At 42.7% G+C, this 22,830-nt stretch overlaps 2 protein-coding genes across 2 annotated transcripts; one reads left to right on the top strand and one right to left on the bottom strand.

The window, feature by feature from the left end:
- Positions 1-3,097: 3,097 nt before the first annotated feature.
- On the bottom strand, positions 3,098-13,934 carry LOC132890222 (uncharacterized). Its single transcript, XM_060927011.1, has 2 exons — positions 13,816-13,934; positions 3,098-5,040 (listed from the first exon to the last, which is right to left on the bottom strand). Exon 2 carries the CDS (start codon positions 4,586-4,588, stop codon positions 3,122-3,124), a length of 1,467 nt encoding a protein of 488 aa, XP_060782994.1. The 5' UTR covers positions 4,589-5,040; positions 13,816-13,934; the 3' UTR covers positions 3,098-3,121.
- ltb4r2b (leukotriene B4 receptor 2b) lies at positions 11,839-16,998 on the top strand. Its single transcript, XM_060927022.1, has 5 exons — positions 11,839-12,253; positions 14,297-14,832; positions 15,898-16,098; positions 16,484-16,527; positions 16,619-16,998. Coding segments are annotated over exons 1-5 (1,044 nt in total). The 5' UTR covers positions 11,839-12,252; the 3' UTR covers positions 16,881-16,998.
- The last annotated feature ends 5,832 nt before the right edge of the window (positions 16,999-22,830 follow it).

The raw sequence follows: 22,830 nt of genomic DNA, 5'->3' as shown, positions 1-22,830 counted from the left end.
GAGGATCCTCCAGATCTACACCTTTACCTCATAAACACCATTAACAAAAGGCTTGACTAAACAGATACGTTTTCAGCCTAGACTTAAATGCTGAGACTGTGTCTGATTCCCGAACATTACTTGGAAGGCTGTTCCATAACTGTGGGGCTTTGTAAGAAAAGGCTCTGCCCCCTGATGTAGCCTTCACTATATGAGGTACCAGCAGATAGCCTGCACCTTTTGATCTAAGTAGGCGTGGCGGGTCATAGAGGAGCAGAAGTTCACTCAGGTACTGTGGTGCGAGACCATTTAGTGCTTTAAAGGTCAATAGTAGTATTTTATAATCAATACGAAATTTGATTGGGAGCCAATGCAGTGTGGATAAGACAGGGGTGATGGGGTCATGTTTTCTAGTTCTAGTAAGGACTCTTGCTGCTGCATTTTGAACTAACTGGAGCTTGTTTATGCACTTATTGGAACATCCAGACAGTAAGGCATTACAATAATCCAACCTGGAGGGAACAAAAGCATGGACTAGTTTTTCTGCATCATGCAATGACATTAAATTTCTTATCTTTGCAATATTTCTGAGATGAAAGAAAGCTATCCAGGTGATGTAATCAATGTGAGTTTTGAATGAAAGACTGGGGTCAATAATCACTCCGAGGTCTTTTACTGCTGCACGTGAAGAAACAGAAAGGCCATCCAGAGTTACTGTGGAATCAGAAAACTTACTTCTAGCTGTATGTGGTCCGAGTACAAGTACTTCAGTCTTGTCAGAGTTAAGCAGAAGGAATCCAGTGTCTAATGTCCATAAGCATCCAGTGTCTAATGTCCTTCACACATTCCTCAATTCTATTAAGCTGGTGTCTCTCATCAGGTTTTGCAGAAACATACAACTGTGTGTCATCAGCATAACACTGGAAACTAATACAATGTTTACGAATAATATCACCCAGAGGGAACATATATAGAGAAAAAAGCAGTGGACCCAAGACAGAACCTTGTGGAACACCAAACTTTACCTCAGTACGTCTAGAAATATCACCATTTATATCAACATACTGATAATGATCAGTTAGATAAGAGCTGAGCCAGGAGAGGGCCGTTCCCTTAACTCCCACAACATTTTCTAGTCTATCCAGAAGAATGGAATGATCAATGGTATCAAATGCTGCACTAAGGTCAAGCAACACAAGCAGCAAGACACAGCCCTGATCAGACGCCAACAGTAGGTCGTTTACTACTTTAACCAGTGCTGTCTCTGTGCTATGATGAGGTCTAAATCCTGACTGATACATTTCATGGATGTTATTCCTATGTAAATATGAGCATAACTGCTGTGCCACAGCTTTTTCAAGGATCTTGGAGATAAAGGGGAGGTTTGATATTGGCCGATAATTGGACAGCTGACAGGGATCAAGGTCAGGTTTTTTAATCAGGGGTTTGATAACTGCTAGTTCAAAGGATTTGGGTACATAGCCAATCATAAGAGAAGAATTCATTATTTTTAGAAGTGGTTCAATTACTCCAGGCATTATCTGTTTGAATAGGTGTGTAGGTAAATCTAGTACGCAAGTTGAGGCTTTTGATGTAGAGATTAATGAAAGTAATTCAGTTTCTCTAAGGGGAGTAAAACATTCTAATTGCTGATCTGATACAGTTATACTGTTAACTACAGGGTCAGTTACATTGTCTGACCTTAAATTAGTAGTTTGAATTTTTTGTCGGATATTCTCAATTTTGTCATTAAAAGAATTCATGAAGTCGTTGCTACTACATACTGCAGGTGTGCATGTGTCTATAGTGGACTTATTCCTGGTTAATTTTGCTACAGTATTAAATAGGAATCTAGGATTATTTTTGTTATCTTCTATTAGGGAGGAGAGATATGTTGATCTCGCAGCACTAAGAGCTTTTCTGTACTTCAAGAAGCTCTCCTTCCACGATAATTTGAACACTACCAATTTTGTTTGACGCCATTTACGTTCCAATTTTCGAGTGGTCTGTTTTAATGTGCGAGTGTCATCATTATACCAGGGTGCTAATTTTTTGTCTCTGACCATTTTCCTTTTTAGAGGAGCTACATTATCTAAAGTATGTCAGAATGTTGACTAAGCATTCAGTTGCCTGATCAAGTTCTGCAGGGGCTGACAGTGACCCAATCAAAGTTGATAACTCTGGGAGATCATTTATAAAGCTCTGTGCAGTAGTTGATGTGAAAGTACGTTTAATACAGTAGCGTGGTGAGGTGCATATATTATTACTCAGACATAGTTTGAATGAGATGAGATAATGATCTGAGATAACTTCAGACTGTGGAAGTGTGACTATATTGTCTACGTTTAACCTGAATGTTAGTATTAGATCGAGGGTGTGACCACCATTATGGGTCGGTCCTATGACATTCTGATTAATCCCTACTGAATCTAAGATGGACACAAACGCTGTTTTTAAAGGGTCTTCTGGGTTATCGAAGTGAATATTAAAATCTCCGACAACTAAAGCTTTGTCTAAGGAAATAACCAGATCTGAGATAAAATCTGCAAATTCAGAAAGAAACTCAGAATATGGCCCCAGGGGCCTGTAAATAATAAGCAATGGAATTAACTGGGTAGACTTATTTTTCAAGGCTACATACATTATGAGTATGAAGAACTTCAAATGTATTACATTTATAACCAGGTTTTTGTGTTACACCTAGATAATCATTATAAATAACCGCGACGCCTCCTCCTCTGCCAGTTAGACGAGGCTGGTGTATATAACTGTATCCAGGAGGACTCGCTTCATTTAATGCTATATATTCATTTGGCTTAATCCATGTTTCAGTTAAACACAGTACATTAAACTCCTGATCAGTAATGAGTTCATTAACCATTAGCGCTTTAGATGTAAGAGATCTAATATTTAATAGCCCCACCTTTAGATCAAAGGTGCTGGCAGCAGCTGTACAGTCAGTATGATCTAATTTTATATTGATTAGGTTACTGGAACAAACTCTCTGAAAATTTCTACCTTTTTGTTGAGCTCGGGGAACAGACACAGTCTCGATGTAGTGGACCCTGAGTGACGACTCTGTGCAGCTAGCAGACAGTCGGTTTAGCCTGTTCGTCTGCTCCCTGGCCTTGGCTCTGGATTGTCAGAAATTAACTAGGCCTGTTCTGAGACTATGACCTATGCTGCAGGAAATGAGAGCAGCACCTTCCCGAGTGGGATGGATACCGTCCCGCCCTAACAGGCCAGCAGTGCCCTCAAAATTAGCCCAATTATCTATGAAGCCCACACTGTTTTCAGAGCACCACCTGGACAACCAGCAGTTCAGCGACCATAACCTGCTGTAAGCTACATCGCCACGCCACATTGGGATGGGGCCAGAGCATACTACAGCATCGGACATCGCCTTCGCTAATTTAAACACCTCTACAAAGTTACTCTTAGTAACCTCAGACTGACGAAGGCGTATATCATTAGCTCCTGCATGGATAACTATCTTCGAGAACCTGTGCTTGCCTAGGACCCTAAGATTACCTGCTATGTCCGGCACCCTGGCTCCCGGTATACACCTGACTAAAGCTGCTGGTGCCCCTAAAGGCTGAGCTAATTTCACGTGCCGTATGATAGAGTCCCCTATAACCAGAGCTCTTTCAGGTTTCTCAGCAGGTGCATCACTAAGGAGAGCAAACCTGTTCGGCACGTGACGCAGAGAGGAGTGGTGCTCCCGTGGGCGAGCCTCAGCGGTAGCTTTGGCTCTACGCTTATGCCACCGAGTTGTCACCCATTCGCCCCGCTGTAAGGGCTCTAATGCCGGAGTTGGGGGATTACTAACTCCATCTAGGGCATCCCGACTTTCCCCTACAGAAACTACACTGTTCTCACTCTCACTAACCTGCTCTAAAGCCTGGACATGCACTTCTAGCACTGAAATCTTCTTCGTCAGAGAGCTAACTAATCTGCACTTATCACAAATAAAGCTAATAAAGCTATCGCTAGTGACGGAGGAAGAATAACTAAACATCCTGCACTCAGCACACTGAACAGGCTGAAGGTGTGCCATGATGAAAAGATTCACGTACCTTAAATGAAGATCTGTTGATATTAAAGCAGATCCGATGTGGATGGCCTCCGCATCTTTGTGTTTTACGGTGTCCTCAAGTCTTTTTACCTGCTTGTCCAGCACTTTGGTCAGCTGCCTCTGTTGGATTTTAAAGTGCTTTATAAATAAACTTGACTTGACTTCCTCTACTGACACCCGTACCCGGTCTACCTGCATGGGTTCGACGGACGAGGCAGGAGGTGGAGAGGAGGTGAAGCTGGGACGGGTCTTCTCTCTCCTCCATTGCTGGATCCAGGCGTTGATGCGGTTGGTGAGGTCCATGAGACTGGAGAGATCTGACGGCAGTTCCCGCGATACCAGCTCATCCTTAATGGCGTCAGACAAGCCATGCAGGAACGCGTCGACCAGGGTGCTCTCGTTCCAACCGCACAACGCCGCCATCGTCCGGAACTCGATGGTGTAGTCCAAGGTAGACCGGGACCCCTGCTGCAGCTCCATAAGTTCCGTAGCCGCCTCCCGGCCAGACAGAGAGCAGTCGAAAGTTTGCCTCATCTCTTCGGAGAAATCTTTGAAACAGGAGCGTCAGCGTCCCAGACCGCTGTCCCCCACTCCCTGGCCTTGCTGATGAGGAGCGTGATGATATATGCCATCCGGGAACATTCTGTGGGGAAGGTCAGAGGTTGCAGCTCCATGATCAATGAGCATTGAGATAGGAACGATCTGCAAGTATCTGGCTCTCCATCGTAGGGCTGAGGCACTGGGAGTCTCAGCTCGCGGAGAAAAGCAGTGGCAGGAGCGGAAGTAGGAGATGGCTGGGCAGGGGTAGGCACAGCTTGATAGCGCTGCATCTGTGTGGTGAGGAGGTTGAGTGAGTTGGACAGAGTGGCGAGGTTCTGGGTGATCGGCTGGAGGTCTTGTTGATGGGTCCCAAGAAGAGTCCCTTGCTTCTGGATGGCCGTTCTCAGACGGGTGAGGTCCGCTGGATCCATGTTGGCCAGAACGTACTGTTAGGGGTGGTGGAGGTGTGGTGAGATAGGATCCAAAAGCAGAACACAGACAGTTATCCAATAAATAAGCAGAGGTGGAAAAACTGGATTGACAAAGTAAAAGTCCTGCTTAGGTTTTCCTTCTGCCTGTGCTCTCAACACAGGTGATTTCACCAATTAGCTCATCAACCTGGCTTAGGGGATGTGGTAATTAGGATCAGCTGGTTCACTGAATTGGCTGGAGCAAAAATGTGGCAGGGTTTTTACTTTCTGCACCCGGGTTTTTCCACCTCTGTAAATAAGGTGATTTAATCCAGGGAAAAAGGTAAACAAACAGGACAAGAAACAAATGGCAAAAAGAGTCCGGGAAAAAAAGAGACAAAAAAAATTAACAAAAACACGAGACAGGCAAGGGCAAAAACGCTAGTGCAAAAAACCATGAACAAGAATAAATGCTAGTGCAAAAAACATGGACAAGAAAAAAACCTTAGTGCAAAAAAAACCATAAACCAGAGAAAAATAGCTAGAGCAAAAAAACCATGAGATGCAAAAAAAAAAAAGCCACAGAAACGGCTAGAGTAGCAAATGAGACATTCTGGCGAAGTCAGAGTCTGAGAACGGTGTATTTATAAGCAGTGGTGAAACCCAGGAAGTGAATACAGGTGAGATGGAATTCCCGTCCCGGATCCGGATTGGTGCTGGCGTGAGAGATCCGTAATCTCCAGAGTGGATGTCCAGGGCGGAGCATGACAGGTTAGGTTAACTGGTGACTCTAAATTGAGCGTAGGTGTGAATGTGAGTGTGAATGGTTGTCTGTGTCTATGTGTCAGCCCTGTGATGACCTGGCGACTTGTCCAGGGTGAACCCCGCCTTTCGCCCGTAGTCAGCTGGGATAGGCTCCAGCTTGCCTGCGACCCTGTAGAACAGGATAAGTGGCTAGAGATAATGGATGGATGGATGGATGGATGGATGGAGGGTGTTTTATGCACAGTATAATATTTGTGTGTTTGCAGTTTTGTTTCCGAATATATCATACAGACAGAGGTGAATGGAAAGCAGATAAAGTTTTTGGATTATTAAAGTGTCTGTAAAAGTGAGGGAAATTAGGACAGTGATATCTGAGTGTGACAGTATGACAGTATGACGATATCATGGTGTGATGGTATGAAAGTGTAATAGTGTGATGGTATGACAATATGAAAGTATTATGGTGTGATGGTATGACAGTAAGTTGGTATAATGGTGTGACGGTATGACAGTATAATGGTGTGATGATATGACAGTATAATGGTGTGATGATATGACAGTATAATGGTGTGATGGTATGACAGTATAATGGTGTGATGGTATGACAGTATAATGGTGTGATGATATGACAGTATAATGGTGTGATGATATGACAGTATAATGGTGTGATGGTATGACAGTATAATGGTGTGATGGTATGACAGTATAATGGTGTGACGGTATGACAGTATAATGGTGTGATGATATGACAGTATAATGGTGTGATGGTATGACAGTATCATGGTGTGATGATATGACAGTATAATGGTGTGATGGTATGACAGTATAATGGTGTGATGATATGACAGTATAATGGTGTGATGGTATGACAGTATCATGGTGTGATGATATGACAGTATAATGGTGTGATGGTATGACAGTATAATGGTGTGATGGTATGACAGTATAATGGTGTGATGGTATGACAGTATCATGGTGTGATGATATGACAGTATAATGGTGTGATGGTATGACAGTATCATGGTGTGATGGTATGACAGTATCATGGTGTGATGGTCTGACAGTATAATGGTGTGATGGTATGACAGTATCATGGTGTGATGATATGACAGTATAATGGTGTGATGGTATGATAGTATGACGGTATCATGGTGTGATGGTATGACAGTATAATGGTATGATAGTATGACGGTATCATGGTGTGATGGTATGACAGTGTCATGGTGTGATGGTATGACAGTATCATGGTGTGACGGTATGACAGTATAATGGTGTGACGGTATGACAGTATGACGGTATCATGGTGTGATGGTATGACAGTGTCATGGTGTGATGGTATGACAGTATCATGGTGTGATGGTATGACAGTATAATGGTGTGACGGTATGACAGTATGACAGTATAATGGTGTGATGGTATGACAGTATAATGGTGTGACGGTATGACAGTATAATGGTGTGACGGTATGACAGTATAATGGTGTGACGGTATGACAGTGTAATGGTGTGACGATATGACAGTATAATGGTGTGATGGTATGACAGTATCATAGTGTGATGATATGACAGTATAATGGTGTGACGGTATGACAGTATGACGGTATCATGGTGTGATGGTATGACAGTATAATGGTGTGATGGTATGACAGTATAATGGTGTGATGGTATGACAGTATCATGGTGTGATGATATGACAGTATAATGGTGTGACGGTATGACAGTATGACGGTATCATGGTGTGATGGTCTGACAGTATAATGGTGTGATGGTATGACAGTATAATGGTGTGATGGTATGACAGTATAATGGTGTGATGGTATGACAGTATAATGGTGTGATGGTATGACAGTATAATGGTGTGATGGTATGACAGTATCATGGTGTGATGATATGACAGTATAATGGTGTGATGGTATGACAGTATGACGGTATCATGGTGTGATGGTATGACAGTATCATGGTGTGATGATATGACAGTATAATGGTGTGATGATATGACAGTATAATGGTGTGATGGTATGACAGTATGATGATATCATGGTGTGATGGTATGACAATATAATGGTGTGACAGTATGATGGTATCATGGTGTGACGATATGACAGTATAATGGTGTGATAGTATGACAGTATAATGGTGTGATGGTCTGACAGTATAATGGTGTGATGGTATGACAGTATGATGGTGTGATGGTATGACAGTATGATGGTGTGATGGTATGACAGTATAATGGTGTGATGGTATGACAGTATGACGGTATAATGGTGTGATGGTATGACAGTATGACAATATGATGGTGTGATGTATGACAGTATAATGGTGTGATGGTATGACAGTATGACAATATGATGGTGTGATGTATGACAGTATAATGGTGTGGTGGTATGACAGTATAATGGTGTGACGTATGACAGTATAATGGTGTGGTGGTATGACAGTATAATGGTGTGGTGGTATGACAGTATAATGGTGTGATAGTATGACAGTATAATGGTGTGATGGTATGACAGTATAATGGTGTGATGGTATGACAGTATGATGGTGTGATGGTATGACAGTATGATGGTGTGATGGTATGACAGTATGACGGTATAATGGTGTGATGGTATGACAGTATAATGGTGTGATGGTATGACAGTATGACAATATGATGGTGTGATGTATGACAGTATAATGGTGTGATGGTATGACAGTATGACAATATGATGGTGTGATGTATGACAGTATAATGGTGTGGTGGTATGACAGTATAATGGTGTGACGTATGACAGTATAATGGTGTGGTGGTATGACAGTATAATGGTGTGATAGTATGACAGTATAATGGTGTGATGGTATGACAGTATAATGGTGTGATGGTATGACAGTATGATGGTGTGATGGTATGACAGTATGACGGTATAATGGTGTGATGGTATGACAGTATAATGGTGTGATGGTATGACAGTATGACAATATGATGGTGTGATGTATGACAGTATAATGGTGTGATGGTATGACAGTATGACAATATGATGGTGTGATGTATGACAGTATAATGGTGTGGTGGTATGACAGTATAATGGTGTGACGTATGACAGTATAATGGTGTGGTGGTATGACAGTATCATGGTGTGACAGTATGACAGTATAATAGTGTGATGGTATGACAGTATAATGTGACGGTATGAGAGTATAATGGTATGACAGTATGACAATGTAATGTGTGATGGTATGACAGTATGACGGTATCATGGTGTAATGTTATGACAGTATAATGGGATGACAGTATGACAGTATCATGGTGTGACAGTATGACAGGATGACCGAATAATGGTGTGATGGTATGACAGTATGATGGTATGACAGTATAATGGTGTGATAGCATGTCAGTATAATGGTATCATAGTGTGACGGTATGACAATATGACAGTAAAATGGTGTGATGGTATAACAGCATGATGGCAACATGGTGTGAGGGTATGACAGTATAATGGTGTGAGGGTATGACAGTATGACAGTATAATGGTGTGATGGTATGACAGTATGATGGTATGACAGTATAATGGTGTGATAGCATGTCAGTATGATGGTATCATAGTGTGACGGTATGACATTATGACAGTAAAATGGTGTGATGGTATGACAGTATGACAGTATAATGGTGTGATGGTATGACAGTATGATGGTATGACAGTATAATGGTGTGATAGCATGTCAGTATAATGGTATCATAGTGTGACGGTATGACATTATGACAGTAAAATGGTGTGATGGTATAACAGCATGATGGCAACATGGTGTGAGGGTATGACAGTATAATGGTGTGAGGGTATGACAGTATAATGATATGAGGGTATGGCGGTATGACAGTATAATGGTGTGATGGTATGACAGTATGACGGTATGACAGTATGATGGTTTAATGGTGTGACAATATGACAGAATGAGAGTTGGACAGTATGATAGTTTAATGGTGTTACGTTATGACAGAATGAGAGTAGGACAGTATGATGGTTTAATGGTGTGACGGTATGACAGTATGACAGTATAATGGTGTGACAGTATTGCAGTATAACAGTATCATGGTGTGATGGTACGACAGTATGTTGATATAATGGTGTGATGGTATAATGGTGTGACGGTATGACAGTATGATGGTATCATGGTGTGACGGCATGACAGTATAATGGTGTGACGGTATGACAATATCATGGTGTGACAGTATGAGAGTATAATGGTGTGACAGTATGACAGTATAATGGTGTGACGGTATGACAGTATGATGGTATCATGTTGTTACGGTATGACGGTATAATGGTGTGATGGTATAATGGTGTGACGGTATGACGGTATCATGTTGTTACAGTATGATAGTATAATGGTGTGACAGTATGACGGTATCATGGTGTGACGGTATGACAGTATGACCGTGTAATGGTGTGACGGTATGACAGTATGATGGTATCATGGTGTGACGGCATGACAGTATAATGGTGTGACGGTATGACAATATCATGGTGTGACAGTATGAGAGTATAATGGTGTGACAGTATGACAGTATAATGGTGTGACGGTATGACAGTATGATGGTATCATGTTGTTACGGTATGACGGTATAATGGTGTGATGGTATAATGGTGTGACGGTATGACGGTATCATGTTGTTACAGTATGATAGTATAATGGTGTGACAGTATGACGGTATCATGGTGTGACGGTATGACAGTATGACCGTGTAATGGTGTGACGGTATGACAGTATGATGGTGTAAAGGTGTGACGGTATGACAGTATGACCGTGTAATGTTGTGACGGTTATGACAGTATGATGGTGTAATGGTGTAATGGTATGACAGTGTGATGGCATGACCCAATGACAGTATACCAACATGATTATATAATTGTCTCAGAATGACTGTCCTATTCCTGTATTACGGTCTGTCAGAATGACAGTGCTGCACTGTGACAGTAGTTTGAAATTATGCTCGGTGGTTGGATGGTAAATTATTTTTATTCAGATGAAGGTGAGATGTTGGTTCAGAAAATAATTTTAATTCGCCAGCTGTACTCACCTTTTAGCTGCAGAATAAAAAAAATCCTGTTACAATGTGCGAAAACATCAGTCCACGCTAGTCCACTCTGACCCTTTTTGGTTTCCACTTTCCTTATTTGGAAGTTGTTTCCTGTCCTCAGTAATTCTCTCTCTGGCGATTGGCCCTTGTGTCCTGCCTCTTTACAATACTTTTTCAAAGGTGACCTCTTTCCATGTTTGTTGCTTTATTTTCCATAAAATGATCATTCTGGGATAGCACTTACAGGTCACAGATTGTCAGATGGTGGATGTTTCTTTGGATCATAAGAAATAGCGGCAGTGTAACATTCTGGCCTCATTAAACCACAGCGAAACACAATGAAATACTGAATTATTTTCAGCATTAAAAATTTTAAGGGAATTTGAAAACACTATGAGTTCAGGCAGTTCATCTGCTGCTGATTAAACACTCAGTAAAATAACTAAAAATAAAAAGGTCAAAATAAAGAGAATACAATTCCTATAAATATGCTGTGACAGTGGAGAAAGAGCATGAGGACTGACTGACCTGAACCCCCCCCCCTCCCCTCTCTCTCTCTCCCTGTCTCCACCCCTTTCTCTCTCTCCCTGTCTCTCTCCCCTCTCTCTCTCTCTGTCTCTCCGTCTCTCTCCCCTTTCTCTCTCTCCCTGTCTCTCTCCCCTCTCTCTCTCTCTGTCTCTCCGTCTCTCTCCCCTCTCTCTCGCTCTCCCTGTCTCCCCCTCTCTCTCTCTCCCTGTCTCTCTCTCCTCTCTCCCTGTCTCCCCTCTCTCCCCCCTCTCCCCGTCTCTCTCCCTGTCTCCCCTCTCTCCCCCTCCTCCCTCTCTCTCTTCTCTCTCTCCCCCTCTCCTCTCTCTCTGTCTCCCCCTCTCTCTCTCCCTGTCTCCCCCCTCCCCCTCTCTTCTCTCTCTCCCCCTCTCCTCTCTCTCCCTGTCTCCCCCTCTCTCCTTTCTCTCTCTCCCTGTCTCCCCCCTCTCTCTTCTCTCTCTCCCCATCTTTCTCCCCTCCCCTCTCTCTCCCCGTCTTTCTCCCTGTCTCCTCCCGTCTCTCTCTCTCTCCCCCTTCTCCCCTCCTCTCTCTCCCTGTCTCTCGTCTCTCTCTCTCTCTCTCTCTCTCTCTCCCCAGCTCTCTCTTTCTCCCCCCCCACACACTCTCAGCATGTTGTGACCTGTGTGATGTAAATCCTTTCTCTTTATTAGAAGAATAAGTCAAACTGAAGACACACCTCCTCAAACTGGAGGGAACAGATAAGAGAGAGAGGAGGAGAGATACAAACAGACAGATATACAGAGAGAGAGGGAGAGAGAAAGAGGAAAGAAAAGCAGCTAAAGCAAGAGAAGATGGTAATATGAGAGAGTGTCATTCCTGAAACAGAAATTTAATCCTTGTGTCCCTGTGAGGAAACTTCACCGCTCCACATCTTCCACACACATCAGTGAGTATTCGTTTCTTTAACCTCATCTGTTCATTATCTGTATCCCTCTGTTTCTCACATGTTTTCACATCATGTCCATGAGTTTGTTTCACACTCAAATGTGTATGCAATCAAAATAACTCTAAATTCTAAACACGTCAGTGCCGAGTTCCACATCATGGTTAAACACAGCATCAAACCTGCATGTCCTGACTTTTATCGAGCTTTCGTTCCCTGCAGTGACGCTGGTGGTGGTGTTCGATGTTTGGGCTTAAAAACTTACAATCAATATTTCAACTATTAGTGTTATATCACAATCTCTTATTGATGGAATTATAGTTATAATCATTAATTATTAGACTGTAATAACTTTCTGAGTTCTGGCAGTGAGGAACAGGGAGCAGGCTTGCACATTCAGTGCCTTCACCGCACACACACACACACACACACACACGTAAAGACAGATCAGCACCTGCACTGGTCATTTCAAACTTTTTCAGTGTTTCAACTTCATAATACTTGACTGGCCCTGGGGTTCAGGTGGTGGTGGTGATTCAGGTGGTTGTGGTTCAGGTGGTTGTGATTCAGGTGGTTGTGGTTCAGGTGGTTGGGGTTCAGGTGGTGGTGGTGATTCAGGTGGTTGTGGTTCAGGTGGATGGGGTTTGGGTGGTTGTGGTTCAGGTGGTTGTGGTTCAGGTGGTTGTGGTTCAGGTGGTTGTGGTTCGGGTGGTTGGGGTTCAGGTGGTGGTGGTGATTCAGGTGGATGGGGTTTGGGTGGATGGGGTTTGGGTGGATGGGGTTTGGGTGGTTGTGGTTCAGGTGGTTGTGGTTCAGGTGGTTGTGATTCAGGTGGTTGTGGTTCAGGTGGATGGGGTTCAGGTGGATGGGGTTTGGGTGGTTGTGGTTCAGGTGGATGGGGTTTGGGTGGTTGTGGTGTTTTATGATCCCCAGAACCTTGCTCAGGTGCAGAGTAAATGTCCTGGAGGGAGGTCGGCTCATCTCCAGGCTGTGCAGTTCGTACCCCACTGCAGGGTTCTGTGGTTGTGAGCAGTGCAGTTCCCACACCAGCAGGTGATGGTATCACTCTGAACGCTCTCAGTAGTGCAGGTTTAGAACAACCCTAGATTTCTGTGGCTCACACAGAACCTCTTAAAACACCTGAGATTGTAGAGCTGTGGTCATGTTGTGTTTCCTCCAAAAACTACTACACAGTCAACAGAAGGTTGGAACCATTTTATTCAAACAAATAAAAACGCATGGTTCTGTCATCTGTCCTTCTGTGTCATTTGATTAGACAAACTGTGTGTTTAGACTTTAACGTTCCCTTTTTTCTGGTTGGTGGAGAATGAATAACAGAGTTAATAATCCACCTTATTCATGTTTAGTACGCCTGTAACTGTATTTCACATGCATCTTCTCAATCAATGATGTGCGTGAAAAATATCAGCTCATATGGAGACAGGAGCTAGGAGGCGTGTCACTTGGTGTAATCACCTGACACGCTTATTACTGTACTTGTATTCGCTCTGAGAGCACATTTACACCAGATTCTCCCCGTATAAATGTACAAGTTTTCTGCTCACCATGTAGTTGCTGAGTCGGTGAGTTCTTCCGAGAAGGAAATGAGCTCAGTGTGGAGGAACAACAGGTTCTAACTCGCCACCATTAGTGATGCCGCACCTTTCCACTGAACACTCGCATACATCCTGTTACACAACTCTGCAGCTCAGGACAAAATGCCTGAAATAGGAGATGATTATTCGGAGCAAAGTGTTTTTACATTCAAGCCTGCTGGTCATATGAAGGAAGTCAGAGCGTGCGTGTTTGGCCGTTGTGGTTTTGCTGTGGCGTTCTCTCTGATGTTTCGTGTTGCCACACTTATGCTTTGTGCCTCACATTCCTCATTGTGGATCTAAAAACACTGCTGTCTAAAACCTCCTGAGATGTTGGTGAAGACTGATCACAGCCACAGAGAATGACATGAATTTGTGCCTTCAAGTGTTTTTTTTTTTTATTAAATGTCATAACATTAAACCAAGTGCACTTTGCCTTCTCCCTCCACAGTGGAAAATAACACAAGCTTTAATACCACTCATGATTCCCAAAGACTTGAGACGGTCTCATTTGTTATCGGTGCCTTCATTCTGGCCATCGTCTTCATCCTGGGCGTCCCAGGAAACCTCTTCATCATATGGAGCATCCTGGCACGTGCCCGTAAACGCTCAGTGACCACCCTGATCATTCTGAACCTGGCGTGTGCCGACGGCTCAATCATGTGCCTCACCGTGTTCTTCATCGTATACCTGGCCAGGCAGTCCTGGGAGTTCGGAAGCAGCATGTGCAAGCTGCTCTTCTACCTGTGCAACACCAACATGTATGCCTCCATCATGCTCATCACACTCATGAGTATGTACCGGCTGGTGACCGTGCTGCGACCACAACGTACTCATATCTTCACACGCAGGAGAAACGTACTGACCATCCTCACCATACTGTGGGTGCTCGTCTTCACACTCGCCATCCCTGCTCTAATATTCAGGGACATAAGAGAGGAAAATAATCAGATCCTGTGTTCACACAATCACACAGAGCCCAAATACGTACGTACAGCTCACTATTACTGCAACATCAGAGTAGAGTAATGTTACAGTGACAGTATAAGAGCAATACACACTGTACTATAAAAGTGATCCAACACAATACTCTACTCCTGCACATTCATGTCAACCTTTGGTCAATCAAACCTGTATAACCAACCTCCAAAATCCGTATTTCCCTTATAAAATCCGTATAAGATGCAAATTAAAATAATTTACCTAAAATTTGAATGATAATTAACAATGATGTATCCCAGTTACATTTTATTCAATATTAATAACAATAAACCTTCAGAATGAATACAAAGCTCCAATGTTCGACAAAAACACAAAGTGTTATCAGCGTAGTTACGAAGGAAATACTTCGTTGTTTGGAGACAGGTTTCACCGAGCAGCTATTATGCGCGAGACTTCATATTAGCCACAAAGTCAGGAAAATCTGTTCGTAAAATTACGTTATAATGACCAAATACAATGAAAAGTATTTTTCCAGTCTCACCTGTGAAAGGTAATCCCATGTGATCTCGTTTGGACAGTAAACCTGTTGGTACAGTTAAACGCAGCACATGAATGACGCATCTTTATTCTCGGGCGAGGATGACGTATGATTCTACGCAGAAGCCGGCGTCTATGACTTCACGGTTGGTGGGATTCTCGCAATGCGGTGTGCGCATGATCAAAAGTGGAACGAAGTCTCGCTACCACAAGATAACGCGCGATTTCATAAGACTCTTTACTGGCTGTCTGTGGTGTACGGTACGTTTGTAAATGTTATGCGCTCTTTTATCATCGTGGGAATTGATTATAGCTCTAAATAAATATTGAAGGTTTTTTTAAAGAATCCGTATAACTTTATTTATACGCCCGTATACTACGTTTATTGAATCAAATCCGTATAAAATACGGACATTCCGTATAGGTTGACATGTATGCCTGCACATTCATCCTACTTCTATTAGTACATACAGCATTAATACGACATACTATACTACTGCATCTTCACTTTAAAGTGAACATGACTTTAGAGAGGAAGTGAAAATATGATGTCATATTGTTTACGGTGAACAGGAGGTGTTCCAACTGAGCATGGAGACGGTGGTGGGGTTCCTGATCCCGTACGGAATCATCATCGGCAGTTACGTGTGCATTCTCCGCCACATGCGACAGAAACAGCTTCAGAAGCGAGTGCGCAGTGAGAAACTCATCCTCGCCATCATCATCACCTTCGCTGCTTTCTGGCTGCCGTATCACATCATCAACATCGTGCAGGTGAGCAACATCCACACTTTTTAAATTCTGGATTATATGCTGCTTCTCAACTCAGAAACATCAGCGTATACATCACTTCATTCTGACACACTATGATGAGAAGATATTAAATACTGATCCCTCATTATTCACTCTACAAACTGAAAAAATATTAAAATAATACTCGTAATAATCACACACACTTCCGTTAACATGGTGATGGAATTTGGAGTGTTTGAGTCATTTACCCTGCAACCTTAACAAACTGTCTGGAGCAGCAGAACGAGTGTAAAACCTGTCAGAAACCAATCTATTCAATAAGAATAACACTAAAATGCACAGAACAAAAAAACCCTGACCTCGTGTGTAAAGCGCAGAAATACTGAATGATTCTGTTTCCTGTCAGGTGGTGTCTGCGTGTATAACAGAGCAGCCTAAGCTGAAAGGAATGTATGTATTCTATAATCTCAGTACATCACTGATACTAACGTTAAGTCACATGACCGATGGTGTAATCTCTGGGCTTGTTTTCTTCATGCAGATTGGACAAGATTGCAAGCTCGTGTCGAGCCACCACCTCCTCTCTGGCCTTCATTAGCAGCTGTGCTAACCCAGTGCTGTATGCGCTAGCAGGGCGCTCGTACATCCATGCAGATGGACTGTCCTTCATGGCCCGGCTGTTTGAGAGCGCGGGGTCCGAGACCATCAGTGGAACACTCCGAATTCACCGCAAAGTCAGCAGAGCAGGACTGGCAATGCTCGGGCTGAAGAACTCCAACACAAACAGCACAAACCAAAGCTAACAAACTGATCTGTGAATGACAAGATTACACAAAGATGTTTTATATATATATACAGTGGTGCTTGAAAGTTTGTGAACCCTTTAGAATTTTCTATATTTCTGCATAAATATGACCTAAAACATCATCAGATTTTCACCCAAGTCCTAAAAGTAGATAAAGAGAACCCAGTTAAACAAATGAGACACAAATATTATACTTGGTCATTTATTTATTGAGGAAAATGATCCAATATTACATATCTGTGAGTGGCAAAAGTATGTGAACCTCTAGGATTAGCAGTTAATTTGAAGGTGAAATTAGAGTCAGGTGTTTTCAGTCAATGGGATGACAATCAGGTGTGAGTGGGCACCCTGTTTTATTTAAAGAACAGGGATCTATCAAAGTCTGATCTTCACAACACATGTTTGTGGAAGTGTATCATGGCACGAACAAAGGAGATTTCTGAGGACCTCAGAAAAAGCGTTGTCGATGCTCATCAGGCTGGAAAAGGTTACATAACCATCTCTAAAGAGTTTGGACTCCACCAATCCACAGTCAGACAGATTGTGTACAAATGGAGGAAATTCAAGACCATTGTTACCCTCCCCAGGAGTGGTCCACCAACAAAGATCACTCCAAGAGCAAGGCGTGTAATAGTTGGCGAGGTCACAAAGGACCCCAGGGTAACTTCTAAGCAACTGAAGGCCTCTCGCACATTGGCTAATGTTAAAGTTCATGAGACCTCTATCAGACGAACAATGAATAACAATAGTGTGCATGGCAGGGTTGCAAGAAGAAAGCCACTGCTCTCCAAAAAGAACATTGCTGCTCGTCTGCAGTTTGCTAAAGATCACATGGACAAGCCAGAAGGCTATTGGAAAAATGTTTTGTGGACGGATGAGACCAAAATATAACTTTTTGGTTTAAATGAGAAGCGTTATGTTTGGAGAAAGGAAAACACTGCATTCCAGCATAAGAACCTTATCCCATCTGTGAAACATGGTGGTGGTAGTATCATGGTTTGGGCCTGTTTTGCTGCATCTGGGCCAGGACGGCTTGCCATCATTGATGGAACAATGAATTCTGAATTATACCAGTGAATTCTAAAGGAAAATGTCAGGACATCTGTCCATGAACTGAATCTCAAGAGAAGGTGGGTCATGCAGCAAGACAACGACCCGAAGCACACAAGTCGTTCTACCAAAGAATGGTTAAAGAAGAATAAAGTGAATGTTCTGGAATGGCCAAGTCAAAGTCCTGACCTTAATCCAATGGAAATGTTGTGGAAGGACCTGAAGCGAGCAGTTCATGTGAGGAAACCCACCAACATCCCAGAGTTGAAGCTGTTCTGTACGGAGGAACGGGCTAAAATTCCTCCAAGCCGGTGTGCAGGACTGATCAACAGTTACCGCAAACGTTTAGTTGCAGTTATTGCTGCACAAGGGGGTCACACCAGATACTGAAAGCAAAGGGTCACATACTTTTGCCACTCACAGATATGTAATATTGGATCATTTTCCTCAATAAATAAATGACCGAGTATAATATTTTTGTCTCATTTGTTTAACTGGGTTCTCTTTATCTACTTTTAGGACTTGTGTGAAAATCTGATGATGTTTTAGGTCATATTTATGCAGAAATATAGAAAATTCTAAAGGGGTCACAAACTTTCAAGCACCACTGTGTGTGTGTATATATATATATATGAAATAATATGACCAATTCCTGGTGTGATAATCATCCAAATCCAAAATGATGATTTTCACTATATTACAACACGAATAAATGCCATACACACAAAACTAAAATTATATTTCTACAGAACAAAATTCTATTTATTACAGTAATTGCTATTCCTCACATTTATCAATCTATTTTTTTATTCTTTTCTTCTTTTCTGTACCGAGTCCAAACTGGTTCCTGTTCTGGCTCCATTCACTCAGTGGTTTTGTAGAGAATTTCAGTAGAATTTTGTTTTTTTGTTTTTTTAATGAATGTATACTTTTTAAAGTGTCTGAGATGAGACGTGATTTTTGGCGTGTGCAGCTCAGACCGAGGTTTAGGGTCGAACGCTGAGACGCCCCATGAACACAGTGTAAATGTCCTTGTGTTTATTTAAGACTGAATAAATGTTGACTTGTCTCTTTGTGATTGTCTTCAGAGACACTTTCCTACTGGCTGAAATCAGTCAGTTAACCCGAAACCTCTGCTGCTGAAGTGAACATCTCACTGTCTGCATTACTGAGAGTGAAATAAAGCATTTTATCATTAAAACAGTTTGCTATATCTGCAGAGCATGTGTTAGCTTGCTTTGAAAAAGCTAACATCGAAATAAAGTCCTGTTGTTAATCAAAGTCCCTCCCGGGCCAGGACTGGGTCTTCCCAGGCAGTCTCCCGTCCCAGGACTAACCCAGCCCTTAAGGCGCATTGGGTGGTGCTGATCTCCGTTTCTATAGAGGCCTTTCACATGACCTCATCGCAACTGTGGATTTGTTTATGCGGCCATGTTGCCTGGTGAGCTTTGTGTTTGATATCGACTGGCACAAGTGTACGCGAGTGATTGTAAGCCCAATTCAGTAAACATCCACAGATAAACCTGTAGAAGTTACATCTAAAAGAGCAATGCCAGAGACCTGTAGTGCTTTTGGATGGAATAACAGACGTGGCTATAAGCCTGTTTGAGCTTCCCTTTGTCATAATAAGGTGTTTTTGTTTATCGGGAATTTCCCATAACATTCCGGCATGAAACCTGCCTTGGAATATCGGTAGGCATCTGGCCTTTAGCATCTCCGGTGTATTTAGAAGTCCCAAATACTAAATAGTTCAGGATGTCGTAGTGTCCCAAATCCGGTAGCTGGTTCAGCGTCCGCTTTTCAAGCGGAATAAATACATTTGTGGGTAAATTATATGTATCTGCGATGATGCATGTTTCAGCTTTTTGATGTAACGTGATCTACTGGTATAAAATAAAATTATAATACAACCCCGATTCCAAAAAAGTTGGGACAAAGTACAAATTGTAAATAAAAACGGAATGCAATAATTTACAAATCTCAAAAACTGATATTGTATTCACAATAGAACATAGACAACATATCAAATGTCGAAAGTGAGACATTTTGAAATTTCATGCCAAATATTGGCTCATTTGAAATTTCAGGACAGCAACACATCTCAAAAAAGTTGGGACGGGGCAATAAGAGGCTGGAAAAGTTAAAGGGACAAAAAAGGAACAGCTGGAGGACCAAATTGCAACTCATTAGGTCAATTGGCAATAGGTCATTAACATGACTGGGTATAAAAAGAGCGTCTTGGAGTGGCAGCGGCTCTCAGAAGTAAAGATGGGAAGAGGATCACCAATCCCCCTAATTCTGCGCCGACAAATAGTGGAGCAATATCAGAAAGGAGTTCCACAGTGTAAAATTGCAAAGAGTTTGAACATATCATCATCTACAGTGCATAATATCATCAAAAGATTCAGAGAATCTGGAAGAATCTCTGTGCGTAAGGGTCAAGGCCGGAAAACCATACTGGGTGCCCATGATCTTCGGGCCCTTAGACGGCACTGCATCACATACAGGCATGCTTCTGTATTGGAAATCACAAAATGGGCTCAGGAATATTTCCAGAGAACATTATCTGTGAACACAATTCACCGTGCCATCCGCCGTCGCCAGCTAAAACTCTATAGCTCAAAGAAGAAGCCGTATCTAAACACGATCCAGAAGCGCAGACGTCTTCTCTGGGCCAAGGCTCATTTAAAATGGACTGTGGCAAAGTGGAAAACTGTTCTGTGGTCAGACGAATCAAAATGTGAAGTTCTTTATGGAAATCAGGGACGCCGTGTCATTCGGACTAAAGAGGAGAAGGACGACCCGAGTTGTTATCAGCGCTCAGTTCAGAAGCCTGCATCTCTGATGGTATGGGGTTGCATTAGTGCGTGTGGCATGGGCAGCTTACACATCTGGAAAGACACCATCAATGCTGAAAGGTATATCCAGGTTCTAGAGCAACATATGCTCCCATCCAGACGACGTCTCTTTCAGGGAAGACCTTGCATTTTCCAACATGACAATGCCAAACCACATACTGCATCAATTACAGCATCATGGCTGCGTAGAAGAAGGGTCCGGGTACTGAACTGGCCAGCCTGCAGTCCAGATCTTTCACCCATAGAAAACATTTGGCGCATCATAAAACGGAAGATACGACAAAAAAGACCTAAGACAGTTGAGCAACTAGAATCCTACATTAGACAAGAATGGGTTAACATTCCTATCCCTAAACTTGAGCAACTTGTCTCCTCAGTCCCCAGACGTTTACAGACTGTTGTAAAGAGAAAAGGGGATGTCTCACAGTGGGAAACATGGCCTTGTCCCAACTTTTTTGAGATGTGTTGTCATGAAATTTAAAATCACCTAAGTTTTCTCTTTAAATGATACATTTTCTCAGTTTAAACATTTGATGTGTCATCTATGTTCTATTCTGAATAAAATATGGAATTTTGAAACTTCCACATCATTGCATTCCGTTTTTATTTACAATTTGTACTTTGTCCCAACTTTTTTGGAATCGGGGTTGTAGTTTCAGAGAGATTGTACTGACTGCAGTCATCTCGATTTTCATCATTAAATGTTGCGGCCGTTCCTGTAGGCCGGCAGTATGGTGGACGCTGTGTGAAAACCAAAAATCTGTGACGTTGGTGAAAAGGCCTCTACAGCCCTCGGCCTGTCGCCCATTACTTTGCTGGGGTTACAGTGGGGCGCTGGCTCTCTGGGGACCGTGAGAGTCTGACCAGACGGCGGGAGGTACTGGTTTTATGATGGTGTTTGGTATGGACCCAGTCACCACTCGGCCAGCTGCTGCTGTCATTAATGCGAATTAGCACAACATGCCCAGCTTGCTCGCTAACAGCTCAGTGGGCGTGTTGTTGCCGTAGCAAATTACAACTAAGGTGCCAGTGGGGGTGAGCCTCTACACCTTTAATCTGCTGATGACACGTTTTTGACATCTTTGGTGATGTTTTATAACATAAAAAGTAATTCCCGATGATCCATATATTAATTCACGAAGGCGCCTATTTTACAAGTTATAATAAAAAACGCGGCTATTTGGGCAAATTTGACGGGGCTGCAGCACCCAGGAGACGAAAGAGGAGGAGGAGCTATATGACGTCAGCGAAAGAATCTTCCTCCTAACTTACCAGTTTGTTGTTGATGCGACAGGTGTTCAGTTTGTCATTATTAGTATTTTTATTAGACATTATTATACAATATATCTCATCTCATTATCTCTAGCTGCTTTATCCTGTTCTACAGGGTCACAGGCGAGCTGGATCCTATCCCAGCTGACTACGGGCGAAAGGCGGGGTTCACCCTGGACAAGTCGCCAGGTCATCACAGGGCTGACACATAGACACAGACAACCATTCACACTCACATTCACACCTACGCTCAATTTAGAGTTATACAATATATATATATATATATATATATATATAGTTATTATGCCTTCGCGTTGTGTTGCCGGCTTTTGCTCCAAAACCCACAAGGATGGGGTAAGTTTATTCAAGTTTCCCAGAGATCCCGAGCTGCATGCGAAGTGGGTGAAGCAAGTCAGGCGCACTCGTGACAAGTGGGAGCCCTCACCAACATCCGTCCTGTGCTCTGAACACTTCGATTTGGATTGTTTTGACACCCTTCCCAGCTTAAAGGAATCTCTTGGGTGTTCAGTTCAGCACAAACGTGTGTTACTACTATTTTGGGCTGGAAAACGTCAGCAGTATGTGTTGCCAGATACTGCTGAAGTTTTCCAGCCCAAAATCTGTTCAAAACCCACCAAAATGCACTTGAAACCGCCCAACTGGGTGGGAAACCTCCCAATCTGGCAACACTGCCAGTATTCCGGAGGGGGTCTACTAGTAGCTACGCCGGATCCAAAGACAGTCCTCCTGTCAGAACACGTGTTGTGA

The sequence above is a fragment of the Neoarius graeffei genome, chromosome 1 (assembly GCF_027579695.1).
Source record: "Neoarius graeffei isolate fNeoGra1 chromosome 1, fNeoGra1.pri, whole genome shotgun sequence".
NCBI lineage: Eukaryota > Metazoa > Chordata > Actinopteri > Siluriformes > Ariidae > Neoarius > Neoarius graeffei.
This window is presented reverse-complemented; position numbering and strand designations above follow the sequence as displayed.